General features: G+C 58.2%; 6 protein-coding genes across 6 annotated transcripts; 4 read left to right on the top strand and 2 right to left on the bottom strand.

Moving 5' to 3' along the window:
• Nucleotides 1-110: 110 nt before the first annotated feature.
• W97_01785 (elongation factor G, mitochondrial) lies at nucleotides 111-2557 on the top strand (the record flags this gene model as incomplete). Its single annotated transcript, XM_007779688.1, has 2 exons — nucleotides 111-1592; nucleotides 1649-2557. 2 exons carry the CDS (start codon nucleotides 111-113, stop codon nucleotides 2555-2557), a joined length of 2391 nt encoding a protein of 796 aa, XP_007777878.1.
• Nucleotides 2558-2804: 247 nt separating this feature from the next.
• W97_01784 (uncharacterized protein) lies at nucleotides 2805-4310 on the bottom strand (the record flags this gene model as incomplete). The annotated part of the gene is made up of 6 exons (XM_007779687.1): nucleotides 2805-2893; nucleotides 2963-3429; nucleotides 3517-3769; nucleotides 3827-4024; nucleotides 4076-4149; nucleotides 4201-4310. The coding sequence occupies 6 exons, from the start codon at nucleotides 4308-4310 to the stop codon at nucleotides 2805-2807; spliced, it is 1191 nt and encodes a 396-aa protein (XP_007777877.1).
• A 738-nt stretch (nucleotides 4311-5048) lies between these two features.
• W97_01783 (uncharacterized protein) lies at nucleotides 5049-6740 on the top strand (the record flags this gene model as incomplete). Its single annotated transcript, XM_007779686.1, has 1 exon — nucleotides 5049-6740. The coding sequence occupies one exon, from the start codon at nucleotides 5049-5051 to the stop codon at nucleotides 6738-6740; it is 1692 nt and encodes a 563-aa protein (XP_007777876.1).
• Nucleotides 6741-7535: 795 nt separating this feature from the next.
• Nucleotides 7536-8981, top strand: W97_01782 (uncharacterized protein; the record flags this gene model as incomplete). The annotated part of the gene is made up of 2 exons (XM_007779685.1): nucleotides 7536-7604; nucleotides 7683-8981. The coding sequence occupies 2 exons, from the start codon at nucleotides 7536-7538 to the stop codon at nucleotides 8979-8981; spliced, it is 1368 nt and encodes a 455-aa protein (XP_007777875.1).
• Nucleotides 8982-9437: 456 nt separating this feature from the next.
• W97_01781 (uncharacterized protein) lies at nucleotides 9438-11237 on the top strand (the record flags this gene model as incomplete). Its single annotated transcript, XM_007779684.1, has 2 exons — nucleotides 9438-10907; nucleotides 11037-11237. The coding sequence occupies 2 exons, from the start codon at nucleotides 9438-9440 to the stop codon at nucleotides 11235-11237; spliced, it is 1671 nt and encodes a 556-aa protein (XP_007777874.1).
• Nucleotides 11238-11739: 502 nt separating this feature from the next.
• W97_01780 (uncharacterized protein) lies at nucleotides 11740-13257 on the bottom strand (the record flags this gene model as incomplete). The annotated part of the gene is made up of 1 exon (XM_007779683.1): nucleotides 11740-13257. The coding sequence occupies one exon, from the start codon at nucleotides 13255-13257 to the stop codon at nucleotides 11740-11742; it is 1518 nt and encodes a 505-aa protein (XP_007777873.1).
• Between the last annotated feature and the right edge of the window lie 260 nt (nucleotides 13258-13517).

Raw genomic sequence — 13517 nt, 5'->3', positions numbered from 1 at the left:
ACGCCGAGCCCCGGAAATCTTTTTGGGCCAGTCTTGAGCGAATCGACTTAAGATGCCGTCCATTCCATTGTGACACTCGTTTGTCCTCTTGTCTTCCTTCCTAGTTGAAGATGAGAGCTGCTTTTCCCGCGAGGGCGCAAGCATCGTCTTTGCGTTCTCTGAGCAGTGGCGCCCGATTGACTTGCAGGAATCCCTTCTTTCAGCAACGATGCGCCTCCACAGCGCTCCTTCGCCCCTCTACCCGCATATCCACCCCACACTTCAAAACATGGCAGTCGAGAAGGCACCAATCCGGTGCGGCGGCCGCAGTACTCGAGCAAGCTGCCGACCCCTCCATGCTCGCCCAAGAAACCATCATCGACAACCTCGACCCCCAAGAAGCCTACCGGTTGTCTAGAGTACGGAACATTGGCATTGCGGCCCATATTGACAGCGGCAAGACGACAGCGACCGAGCGCGTGCTCTTTTACACGGGCAGGATAAAGTCAATACACGAAGTGCGTGGCAAAGATGCCGTGGGGGCGAAGATGGACTCCATGGACCTGGAGAGGGAGAAGGGTATCACGATCCAGTCTGCCGCGACATTCTGCGACTGGGTCAAGCAAGAGAATGGAAAGGAGGAAAAGTACCACATCAACTTGATTGACACGCCTGGCCACATTGACTTCACCATTGAAGTGGAGAGGGCGCTGCGGGTGCTTGATGGGGCTGTCATGATTCTCTGCGCCGTGTCGGGCGTGCAGTCGCAGACAATCACCGTCGATAGGCAAATGAGGAGGTACAATGTGCCTAGGATATCTTTTGTCAACAAGATGGACCGAATGGGAGCGAACCCTTTCAAGGCGATCGACCAGATCAACTCGAAGCTGCGCATACCGGCTGCCGCGCTCCAAGTGCCCATTGGGAGCGAAGACAGCTTTCAGGGCGTTGTGGACCTGGTCAGGATGAAGGCGATCTACAACGAAGGCGCGAAAGGCGAGATAATACGTGAGAGCGACGAAATACCGCCGCAGGTCCAGGCGCTCGCGAAGGAGAGAAGGGCGAAGCTGATTGAGACGCTGGCGGACGTGGACGAAGAGATGGCCGACCTCTTCCTGGAAGGCGTGGAGCCTACCATCGAGCAGATCAAGGCCGCGATACGGAGAGCGACCATCTCGCTCAACTTCACACCCGTCCTGATGGGCTCAGCGCTCGCGGATAAGTCTGTGCAACCAATGCTGGATGCAGTCTGCGACTACCTACCCAATCCTTCAGAAGTAGAGAACCTGGCGCTCGACAGGCGAAGGGCTGAGGCGCCGGTCAAGCTGGTTTCGTACAACTCACTGCCTTTTGTCGGTCTAGCTTTCAAGCTCGAAGAAAGCAACTTTGGCCAGTTGACCTACATTCGAGTGTATCAGGGCACACTGAGGAAGGGCATGACCGTGTTCAATGCGAAGACGGATAAGAAAGTCAAGGTTCCGCGTATCGTGCGAATGCACTCGAACGAGATGGAAGAAGTACCCGAGATTGGCGCAGGAGAAATTTGCGCTGTCTTCGGGGTCGACTGCTCGTCGGGTGACACGTTCACGGACGGGCAGATGGGCTACACGATGGTAAGGCAGCTTCGCAATGTTCGCTCTCCACGGCATCAGCTAAAGATTGACCGCAGACCTCCATGTTCGTCCCCGAACCCGTCATTTCCCTCTCGATCAAGCCCAAGCACACAAAAGACACTGCCAACTTCAGCAAAGCGATGAACCGCTTTCAGCGCGAAGACCCAACCTTCCGCGTGCACGTCGACCCCGAATCCGAACAAACCATCATCTCCGGCATGGGCGAGCTGCACCTGGACATCTACGTCGAGCGCATGCGGCGCGAGTACAAGGTCGACTGCGAGACGGGCCAGCCCCAAGTCGCCTACCGCGAGACCGTCACCCAGCGCGTCCCCTTCGATCATCTGCTGAAGAAGCAGACAGGCGGCGCGGGCGACTATGCGCGGGTAGTCGGCTGGATGGAGCCGACGGGAGCGCTGCAAGACAACAAGTTCGAGGAGCGCATTGTCGGTGGCACCATCAGCGAGAAGTATCTCTTTGCGTGCGAGAAGGGATTCCATGCCTCGTGCGACAAGGGGCCGCTGCTTGGCCACCGCGTTCTGGGGACCAGCATGGTGATCAACGACGGCGCGACGCACATGACGGACTCGTCCGAGATGGCGTTCAGGAACGCGACGCAGCAGGCGTTTAGGAAGTCGTTCATGGCGGGGAAGCCGCAGGTGCTGGAGCCCCTGATGAAGACGACGATCACGGCGCCGAATGAGTTCCAGGGGAACATTGTGGGCTTGCTGAATAAGAGGAATGCGACGATCCATGATACGGAGATTGGGCCGGAGGACTTCACGCTGTATGCGGATTGCAGCTTGAATAGCATGTTTGGGTTCAGCACGCAGTTGAGGGCTGCGACGCAGGGGAAGGGCGAGTTTTCGATGGAGTTTAGTCACTATAACCCTGCGCCGCCGCAGTTACAGAGGGAGCTTGTAGCGAAGTATGAGAAGGCGCAGGCGGATAGGAATAAGAAGTGAGGGGTTGACGTGCGCGTATTGGGTGTCATGGATGGTATCATTTGGACATGTGTTAGCTATTCGGTCTTCGGCTTCTGTACAAAAGAGTAGGGACGATGGAGGGGATCTAAGGTTCAGCGAAGCATCTAGACCGGCGTTCTACGTGCTATGTGGAAGCGCTGTACACTGTATCCTGTAGCATCTATGGCGTGGGCGGGACAATCTACTCAACTCTACATCCTTCTCCATCCACGCATCAGTGATGCGATCATTCCCCTTTAATCCGTCCTTCAGCCGCCTCGAACGCACGGAGTGCAGCTAACGCAACGGGAGAATACGTAACGACACGATTATGTCCTATCAATCATCAGCCATGTGCGTTGTGTTGTTTCCTTTCTTGCGTTCCAACTCAAAGAAATAACTCACCTCCATGCCTCAAGAACTCAAAGATCACCGTACTACCCTCCCCGAACTTCCATACCTCCGTCCTCCCACCCTCTCCCTTCTCTACAACCTCTTTCCTCTCCTCAAACTCTGCTTTCGTAACCCCACCATCAGCAGCGCTGCTCGCATTCGCGGCGGTAAAGAACAGATCTGATCCTTGCCGCCAAGGGATATCGAAATCATTCCGCGCATGCAGGATATGCAGCCGCAGCCTCCCCCTCCCCTCTGCGGCATAACACCGGACCAGCGACCCAATCCGTGACGCAGTATCCCACGTGTCGACGATATACGCCAGGACGCGCGCCTGGATGCGAGGATAGTACCGCAGGGGCGAGAGGACGGGGATGAGGCCGAAGATGCGGTACGTCGTCAACAACTTTGGGAGGGATGTGAAGGGCGCGACCAGGACGATGCCCGCAAACTCTGCCGGCTCGCCTTCCCCTACCTCACTGCATCTCCCACCATTCCCAACTCCCCCATCACCGAAATCAAGCCGCCCCGCTAAGGGCTCAGCCGCAGGGTCGGCGAAATGCAACCCCACGGCGCTGGCGACGGCGGTGCCGAGACTCTGGCCTAGGATCACGATCCGGTGCGCGGGAATCCCGAGAGAGAGGGCGAAGCGGGCGAGGGAGATGCCGTCGGTGATCAGGCCTGTTTCGGAGGGGGTGCCGGTGCTGCGGCCGAAGCCGCGGTAGTCGGCGGTGAGGATGTGGGTGTTTGGAAGGGAGGATAGCGAGCGGTAAGTGTCGGTGCGCCAGCCTTGGGCGACGTGGCCGGCGTTGCCGTGGACTGTAGGTAGGGTTAGTCGGGCTGGAAGCTGAGTAGGGTGGGAAGGGTGGTTGTTACAGTTGATGATGAGACGGCTCTGTGGATCTGAAGTCAGGAGCTTAAAGGCAGTGCTCTGCTTGAAGTCCGAGACGGGCCCGGCGGGTTGGTTGAGGATCTCGGCTTCGTGTTTGGCGTATACGCTGAGAGGCAAGACGTGCCAGCTGTATAAGGTCTCGCCATCTGGGGTCGTAATGTTGAACGGGGTTACTTGGTTCTCTGTGCAATGTCAGCCGGGCGGGCCGCTCGCGGAAGATAACTGTGGCGTACTCGCAAAGCCGAAAGACTCGGGTATGCTGACATCGTGGTAGAAGCCACTGTGAAGCTTGTGGGCGTAGAGGGCGCTGTCAGGCGCTTGTCAGCTGAGGACCTCGCCGACTGCTTTGAGGACGTACTGTCGTTGGACCCAGCTGTTACACAGGAATGTTACAAAGACGGCGTACAGCAGGCCAGCTGCAGCTAAGGACCAGTATGCCTTCTTAAAGATGGGTAGCAGAGCGGGCATCGTTTTTCTGCTTTATCATGAGCTTCATATAGGCGTAGAATAGAGAGCCCTAGAATAGAGAGCCTAGTGCTTCGAGTTTACAGCGGAGCAACGGATATCGAGTATAGAATTGGGAACGCAGCAACATGAACGAAGTGGAAAAGAGACATGAGAAACCGTAATCACATGAACTGCATGGAAAATATGCGATATCACTCATGTCATGGCATGCTTTCATATACGGATTGACAGACTAAGAATATGTGGGAAGATTCGTAATAAGCAAGGAGATTCTTCGATAGTTAATAAATTACTCAAATGATAGATAAAGAGTCAACACACCATGTACTATCTACATGCAGACTGCAACCAAAATTATAACTGTAGTGGAGGAGAGGCGGTAAGCATTGGCAACGCGCGGTTGCGGACTGATGCTTGATGTCCCCAAGAGCTCAACCTCGCTTCTCGCACGCCCTCCAAACATGTATCACTTCCAGTTCACCATGGCTTCGCCTTCACCACCACGTCAGCCGGGTCACTTGTGCGCTACAGGCCTTTCTCCCTGTCTGCTCTGCCTACACCGAAAGTTTGGCCGATATATCTGAAGCCGGTCCTCATCCCACAAACATCTACATACCTCTTCCTCCAGATCAGCAACAACCTGAAAGCGTTCATTGGTCTCACGTCCATCACACCCCGGATAAGGCGCGAAATCTCACGCGCACATACTGCTTGCCGTCCGTCGGCGTGTCACTCGCAATGTCGCTCGCAGAATCGCGTCCGCGAAGAGCATCGACTCGCATGAAGGCGGAGCTGGCGGAGACCCCGGCGAAGAGGAAGCATCCTACTCCGACCAAGGAGACTCCCAAGCAGAGGCCAAAGGAGCAAAAGAAGCAAAAGGTTATCACAACGCCGCGGACGGATGACGTTCCAACAACACCGCGAGAGACCTTGCCGTCGAAGATTGCAGATGGGAAGCCGCTTCCCACGCTACAGGAGCCGCAACGGTTGGATATGCCAATCAAGGACTATCAAACAATCGCCGAAAGCGGCGTCTTGCAGGCTGCGTTGGACCGATCGCGCAAGAAGTGGATGACGGACGCATTCGGGCTGTACTGGACACAGCCTCCTGCCAGTAACACCAAGCCTAGTCAGCGGACTGACAAAGAGAAGGAACAGCTGAAGAAAGCCAAGAAGGATGCGAAGGAGCAGGCGAAGAGGCTTCTGAGGATCGGCGCATGCCAGCTCACGATCGAACCGCACATCTTCGACGTTACACTCTACACTATAAGAGATGATCCTCCGCCTCTCCCACGCCTACCCACTGGCGCGCAGCGACCTGTGCTGCACTATGCCCCGCCAGCTTACCGGACCCAAACTCCACAGTACTCTACACCATATCAATATAATGCGCCCTTCCAGCCGCCAAATGACTCGTTGACCTTACCTCCCATCCGTCCACCAACTCCTCAGCAGCAAGCACCTACAGTTACCCATCATGCGCCACCGCCAGCCAATGGAGGTCCTGAGAGCAGCAGTCGTTCCCAGACTACGTCTTCCACACCTGCTCAGGGCCCAGCACCAGACCCGGTCATCCATGCACTGGCGCAGCGTGCCAGCACCGACAATCAACTCAAACAAGTCATGCAGATCGTGGCGCAAGGTAGAGCTACAGAGGCTCAGTTGCAGTACTTCCAAAGTCACATTAATCAGCTGACGGTGCAACTGGAGGCGCGCAAGAACGACAAAGCGCCATCCACTGCACCATCCACCGCACCTCAAATCAAGCCCGAGGTCGGCGCATCGCCATCACCTGCTCCATTTCCGCCAACTCAGCCCAGTCCTGCGTTCAAGAATGGCCCTCAAGCGCCGCCTCCGGACCCCACAAATACGCAAACACCAACACACCCTTACAGGCAACAAGCGCCGAATCCCCAACCACCCGGCTCCTTCCCTCCCGTCCAGAAGGCTCCTCCCCCTCCGCCACGAAAGCAAGATGCCAAGCCCGTGCTCATCGAGTTCACTTCAAACGGCGACAAATTTCTCTTTCCGAAACACTCCATCATCGAGTTCCTTCCCGGCAGCAAAAGCATGCTCGCCTCCTTCCTCCTCATCCACCGGCACAGCAAGAACGGCAGTGGCAGTAAACCGTCTTCTACACCCAGCACCCCCGCCTCGGCCTTCTCCCCGTCTCCGGCACCCCAGGGCCCGAGCAGAGAGGAGCTTACAGCGGCGGATTCCTGGCAGCCGGTCACGGCGAGCTTGTATGCGGAGGATCCAGGGGTGTTGCAGTGGGTTGCGAGGGCGGTGCTGCCGGTGGAGGAGGTGGTGGAATGGATGGAGGATGTGATGGACAGAGCCACGGCAGCGGGGGAGGGGTATCTGGCGTTGAGGTTGCCGAGGGGAAGGGGTGGAGATGCAAGTCAGGATGTAGAGATGGGGGATACTTGATCGGTTGCTCTGTTGCCTCAGATTGGAGTTTGATGAGCGCGGGCGAAGGGTTTGAGAGGCATGGTCCTGTACTAACTTCTAAAAGGCCATAGGCGGATGTGCCCTCGGTGTCGATCACATGAAGGACCGGCACGGACTCAGAGAATATCAATGCCGGTTTAGAGATGTTAAAAGCTCAGTGTTCAAGCCTGACGATTCCTCATGACGCGGCTCGAATGTAACGTGATGTAAAGTTTAGAGTAACATTGGCGAGAAGGTGCTGATCTGATGTCGATTTGAGTGCGTCCGGCTTGTGATTCTGCCTCAGGCGATGATCAGTCTAAAAATAGCGTCCGATATCACAGCTCGAAGCTGTCTGTCGGTACCGAGTACTCGTCCACCAAAACTTGAAGCCCACCAAAATCCTCCATCTTGTGCTCTGTTCTAATTCATCCACTCTGCATGAGATTCGACGTTCCCAGCCTCCCCAACAACCTGGTCTGTTTCAAGTGTGCAAGCCACATTTGGGGCTTGGACGGTAATGCGTCACCGCCCAATCGTTGTCCCTCGTCCAGGCCTCCAGGCTCCCCTGTAGTCTCAGCCTCCATCCTGTTCTCTGCCCTCAATCCACGCTCGGAAAGCCTTCGAACTCTCTCCAACACTGTCACTCGTTACCCATCCATGCCCCCGTAGTTCAGCTCCGCGCGTCACCCGTATCGATCGCAGTCTGCCCACGTTTCGAGCACACTCCGCCGATAGTCGATACCCACCTATCCGCGACTTCCGCCCAAGGCGTGCGCCTATACACCTTTAAATATGCGATTACCCCTGCATTCGCGCAAGATATCCGATGGGTCTGCCACAAAGACGCGCCTCATAGTCCTCGTACGTATCGTCTGCGCCCGTCGTACCATCAACCACCCAGATCCTCCACGCGTGCAGAGCGACTGACAGACAGCCCAGGTCCTATTAGCCGTAGGCTGCCTCTTCTCCTTCTTCGTCGTCCTCTACATCTATACCAAGTCTCGCGAGCGCCGCCTCAGCACCTCGAATCGCACCAGCGCAAAGCCTCCCACGAGCAACTGGCTCACCCGGCGCCTGCCGCAATGGCCCACGCTCCGTAGCCGAACCTCGTATTCCGCCAGCCTTCAGCGCATCGAATCTCCACACCTCACGCGCACCAGAAGCCGCAGCCGGAGCCGCCAGCGTTCCGACGATCCCGATGAGCCTGTGTCCGGCGCACTCAATGACCACGAAGTCGAGACCACGGGCGCGGACGCGGCAGGCGTCGACCGCAATACCAGCGTGCGGAGCGTGATGACTCTGCCCGCGTATTCGTCTGCTGCGAGGCCTACGGAGCGGATTCTAGGCCGCGAGGGCGAGCGCGGAGGCATCGATACCGTGCTTGAGTTCCCCGAGACGATCGATGAAGAGGAGGCGAGACGCGATGATGAGATGGAGAGCCTGTACCAGATACGGCAGGCGCGGCGGGTAGAAGCCAGGGAGAGGGAGGAGCGGAGGGCGGAACGGCGACAGGCGCAGGAGCAGGGGGACTTCGAGAGGCTCGCGGAGCTGCGGCTGGAGAGTCGGATGCGGGCGGAGCATATGGCCCAGGGCCTTACGCAGAGGATGTCGGAGGCATTGATCGCGGAACATCACGCCGCGAAACAGAGGCGGGGCCAACGGGTCTCGTCGGTCAACTATGCGGAACTGGGCGTCGCGAGACACGACGGCACAAGGCTGCGAGCCAACTCGGCGGAAAGCGACAACAGGCCGCTCCTCGACTCCGCGGCGAGTTTCGGCGGCAGCAGCAGGCCTGTCAGCAGTAGGGCGTTGGGGCTGCACCACCGGGAAGCCTCCGCCTCGTCCGTTCTCTCGCTCTCCTCGAATGTCTCGGACGAATATGTCGACGCCGAACGGAACCATAGCGGCGGCAGCGGAAACACGGACTTCGAGGTTGTCTCGCTCAGCAGGTCGCGGTCGCCGTCGGCAGTAAGAGGAGCAGCGGCAGGAGGCGATATGGGCGCGCTACGGATACCGCCGCATGAGCCGCCACGGTACGACCACGTAGAACTCGAGGAAGCGCCGCCGTATGAGAGTCCGGTCAGGACGAGGGCGCCGCAGTTGCCCTCGTCGGGCATCCCCCAGCTGCCGGCGCTGGAGCGGCTACCGAGCATCCATATCACGGCGGGATCGCCGGTCCATGAGCGGAGTACGAGCCCTGAGCGGATACGGGGACGGCGAGAAGAGCACCGTTGTTGAAGGAAGCAGGGGCACTGATGAATTTGTCCTTGTGTAAAGAGATGAATGCTACGGCGCATCAGTTCGGTTGTTTGGCTAGAGGGACTTTTGGATTGGTTTGTTGGATGTCACGACATTTACGAGATATCTAGGGCGCCTTGGGAGACAGGAGTTGTCTTAAAGACACTGGAATGTACTGTAGATTTGTCCCGCTAACGCCCTTTCTGGGCGGCTATACTAGTTCATATTCCAAGCCGTAGGCTAGTTTTGAGGTCATGGCGCTCCGCTGCAGTCTGTAACATGGCAGCAGCGAGGATGCCTGAGTAGATTACTGACTTTACAAGACATGAATTCACCATCACTCACTGCCAGATCAGGCACGCCGAGTTTCCGCCGAGAAGCAAACAAGCGGAAGCCGTCCCTTGATGCCCATCCAAAACAGTCCATATCCCACATGACCACGAACTAACTCCAAAGATGCCACAAGAAGTATCAGTTCCTGTGGACGAGCAGGCTACTGAAGACGCGGTCAAAGAAGCCCTCGGCCAAGCTGATCCCGCAGGCCATGACGAATCTTCTGGCGACGAGGCTCCAGCAGACGGAGCCTCCCCCGACGCCGTCGCAACAGAAGCCGCAAAGAAGAAGAAGAGAAAAAAGCGTAGCAAAGTGAAAGCACTCGCCGAATCCATTCTTCCTGCCGGCTCATCCTCTTCAACAGCCGAGAAGCCCGTCCGGCTGACCGAAACCCAGAAACAGCAGCTCTTCGCGCTGAACCCAGCGCTCAAGGCCGACTATGAAGAAGATCCGCAGAAAGTCGAGCAGATGCTCTCGAAACTCAGCATCGCGGACATCCTGACCGGCATGGCAGCCTCCCAGCGCAACACCAAGGACATGGCGAGCCACAAGTTCTGGCAGACGCAGCCGGTGCCCAAGTTCGAGGATGCCATGAAGCCGGTCGAAGAAGGCCCCATCAAGGTCATCGATCCTGCACGAGTGCCAAAAGAGGCCCCGCCGTTCGCCGTCCAGGGGTTCGAGTGGGACACGTTGGATCTGACGGACGAGGGCCAGCTCCAGGAGGTCTACGAGCTGCTGACTCATCACTATGTCGAGGACGACGAGGCGATGTTCCGGTTCAACTACTCGAGCTCGTTCCTGAACTGGGCGCTCAAGGCGCCCGGCTGGCGCAAGGACTGGCACATCGGCGTGCGCGCCACCACCTCCCGGCGCCTTGTGGCTTTCATCTCCGGCATCCCCGTCTCCCTTCGCGTGCGCAAGAACACGCTCTCCTGCTCCGAGATCAACTTCCTCTGCATCCACAAGAAGCTGCGCAGCAAGCGGCTAGCCCCCGTGCTGATCCAGGAAGTCACGCGCCGGTGCTACGTCCAGGGCGTGTATCAAGCCATCTACACCGCTGGAATACTGCTTCCCGCCCCTGTGAGCACGTGCCGCTACTTCCACCGCAGCCTTAACTGGGAGAAGCTGTACGAGGTCGGCTTCTCGCCGCTGCCGGCTGGTTCGACGAAGCAGCGACAGATTGCGAGGTACAAGTTGCCCAAGGAAACGGAGACGCCCGGGCTGCGGCCTATGGAGACGAAAGATGTTGACGCGGTGCTGGACCTCCTGAAGCGCTATCTCTCTCGCATGGACATGGCGCAGGAGTTCAGCAGCGAAGAAGTAGCGCACTGGCTCGTGCACGACGAGAAGATCTGTCCCGAGCAGGTCGTCTGGTCGTATGTAGTCGAGGACGCCAACCAGGGCGGCAAGCTGACCGACTTTTTCTCCTTCTACTGTCTCGAGTCGACAGTGATTGGGAACACGAAGCATCCGACCATCCGAGCCGCGTACCTGTTCTACTACGCGACCGAGACGGCGTTTACTGGGGATCAGAAAGCGCTGAAGGAGCGGTTGAACGGCTTGATGCACGATGCCCTCGTTCTCGCTAAGAAGGTCCGTCTCTCCCCTCCCTTCCCCCTACCCCATTGCTACTCCTTCCCTCTCCCTCCATCTCCTTCCCCTCACTCCTGCCCTGTCCTTCTCAATCCCCAGCCTTCCTAACTAAAACCCTCCCCCACCCAGGCCAACTTCGACGTTTTCAACGCGCTGACCCTACTGCACAACCCCCTGTTCCTCGAAGACCAGAAATTCGGCGCCGGCGACGGCCAGCTGAACTACTATCTCTACAACTACCGCGCCAACTACATCCAGGGCGGGGTGGATCCCAAGACCAACAAGGCTGACGAGAGCAGGATGGGCGGCGTGGGCGTGGTCATGCTGTGAGGCGCGCGCGCGCGCGGTTCTGAGGGAGTAGAAAGCATAGATACCATTACCGGCGAACAGATCACACTGGATGGGTTTCAGATGTGCGTGGGTTGTTCGGTGGCTCGTTTCGACAAAGATAGTACGATGGCTCTTCAACGACGTTCAAGACCAAACTGTCCGCTGTCTTCACGGATGACAGATTCATGTGGGAGTTTGACACTTGACTGGTATCTCGTTGGTGCATTACTGCTCGCTAGACCGGAATCTTCCCCTAATGAGCCCGCACGCAGAGCACACACATAGCATCAACGCTCCTTCAGCCATTCCTTCATTCCCCCAGCTCTTCTTCCAATTAAGCCACCCTGCGGCATCATGACACACCCTACGGGCACCAAGCCCGAATCCATCACCGGGTATATATATCCAACCCACCCCCCCGTATCACCCCGCTACATCGCCCACCGCCTCTCCCAAACTCCCTCCCTCGCCATCCCTCGCATCCCACACTCCCAACCCCCGCCTAAAGTTTCTTATCCAACCTCTTTAAAAACCGCCCAACCCCCTTCTCCACCTTCCCAAGCCCCTGCTCCAACCTCCCCCCCGCCGGCGGCGCGGCCCCGGGAGCCTGCGCGCCATGGTTATCCTCCGTGTGGTGTCCGTACGCGGCTTCCGCCTTTGAGGGTCTGTACGCCTGGCTGTGGACGTTGTAGGCTTCTGCCTGCTGGGGCTGGCCGTAGGAGCCGTACTGGCCGTACTGCACGTGCGGGATGTGCTGGGGTTGGGTGGGAGGGGGAGGGGCGTGCGGGCCGAGCATTGCGCCTGCGGCGGGGTTGGGGGGGGGGGGGCCGGGGGGCTGGAGGGGTGGGTGGGCGTAGTCTGTGTAGGGTTGCTGCTGCTGCTGCTGCTGTTGTTGGGGGTACGGGGCGTAGGACGCGGGCGTGGTGTGCTGGCGTAGCATTTGGGCCGGCTGCTGGCCTGGCTGAGCTGGCTGGCTGTAGGGATCTGCGGGCGGCGGCGCGAAGGCGTGTTGGGTGGTCGGTGGGCCGGCGCTGCTGGGCTGCTGCGGGGGCGGCGGCGGAGGGAACGAGGACGCCGTACTGGCGCGCTGGAGGGGAGGCGAGAAGGAGTGGTTGGATTGGCTGTGCGGCGCGCTGGGGTGGAATTGCTGCTGGTATTGAGGGTACGATGGATGCTGCGCTTGCGGAGGGCTGTTATAGGGGCTGCTGTGGTCGTGCTGGGCTGCGGCGGCGAGCCCGGTGCCACTTTGCGCGTCGGGGGGAGGCGGCGTCTTCTCGCGGTGCGCAATGGGTTCGGGCGCTGCGGGAGCGGCGGGGTTGTAGGCCATTGGCGCATAATGCGGAGGCGCTTCGGTAGAGGGAGGGGACGTGGCGCTGGTGCTTGTGCTGGATGTGGATACCGCTGTTGGAGGGCCTTGGTAAGATTTTGTGGTACTGACGCTGGCAGTCCGCCCCTGGTATGGCTTGGAGATGGCCACCTGCTCAAGCTTCTGCACCACAGGACTCATTGTATCTCGGTGTTCGTAGTGTGAAGACGACCTGTCGCGCAGCCGTATCCGGTCCTCTGGCACCACTCGTTTCAGCGCCTCAAGAAACTTGTCGGCGTCGTCTGCTGTCCAGAAGTAGAGATCGATGCTGTGTAGTCTGTACATGTACTTGGCCTCGCTCCGCAGATCGTACGTTGGTAGGTGCCATTGCGACATGTCCTGCTGCGGGCTGGGGGAGGAATGACCATTCGCCGCAGCGCGGCCGTCTATGGTGATAGTATAGAGATTTGGATGCTTGTATGAGCGGTCCACCTGCACGGTATCCAGGTATCCCATGAAAGCATCTTGCTCTGCCGTACCAGCGTTGTTGGCGATCTCGAGGCGCCCACGACCCTGGGCAGGATGGTGGTATAGATAGACGTAGGAGGTCTTATCGAATCGATGGTGCAGAGGTCTTGCGGTGGGGGGGCTGAAGTAGTAGTGGACATCGGCGAAGAGGGTGAGGAGGGGGACTTCTCCCATGAGCTGAGGCATCATTGCTTCTGCTGCGAGCGCGAGTGGGTATCAAGGATGGGAGTAAGGAAAACAGCACGCGAAAATCGGCTGTCGAGACGGAGACTCGCTGAGGACTTTGAGGATGACTGTAGAGAAACGCAAGCGACTGGAGCTTCGCAGGCGGGCGGCTGCAGGCAGACTAATAGATATCGTGAGGGCCTTGGCGTGATCAGAGGCTCCGGACAGACCTACAGCAATGCCAATGGAATCAAACCGAGAGGATTCTTTCAAGCATCGTC

The sequence above is a fragment of the Coniosporium apollinis genome (genome assembly GCF_000281105.1).
Source record: "Coniosporium apollinis CBS 100218 chromosome Unknown supercont1.6, whole genome shotgun sequence".
NCBI lineage: Eukaryota > Fungi > Ascomycota > Dothideomycetes > Coniosporium > Coniosporium apollinis.
The sequence above is the reverse complement of the archived record's forward strand: the minus strand, read 5'-3'. Positions and strand labels throughout refer to the sequence as shown.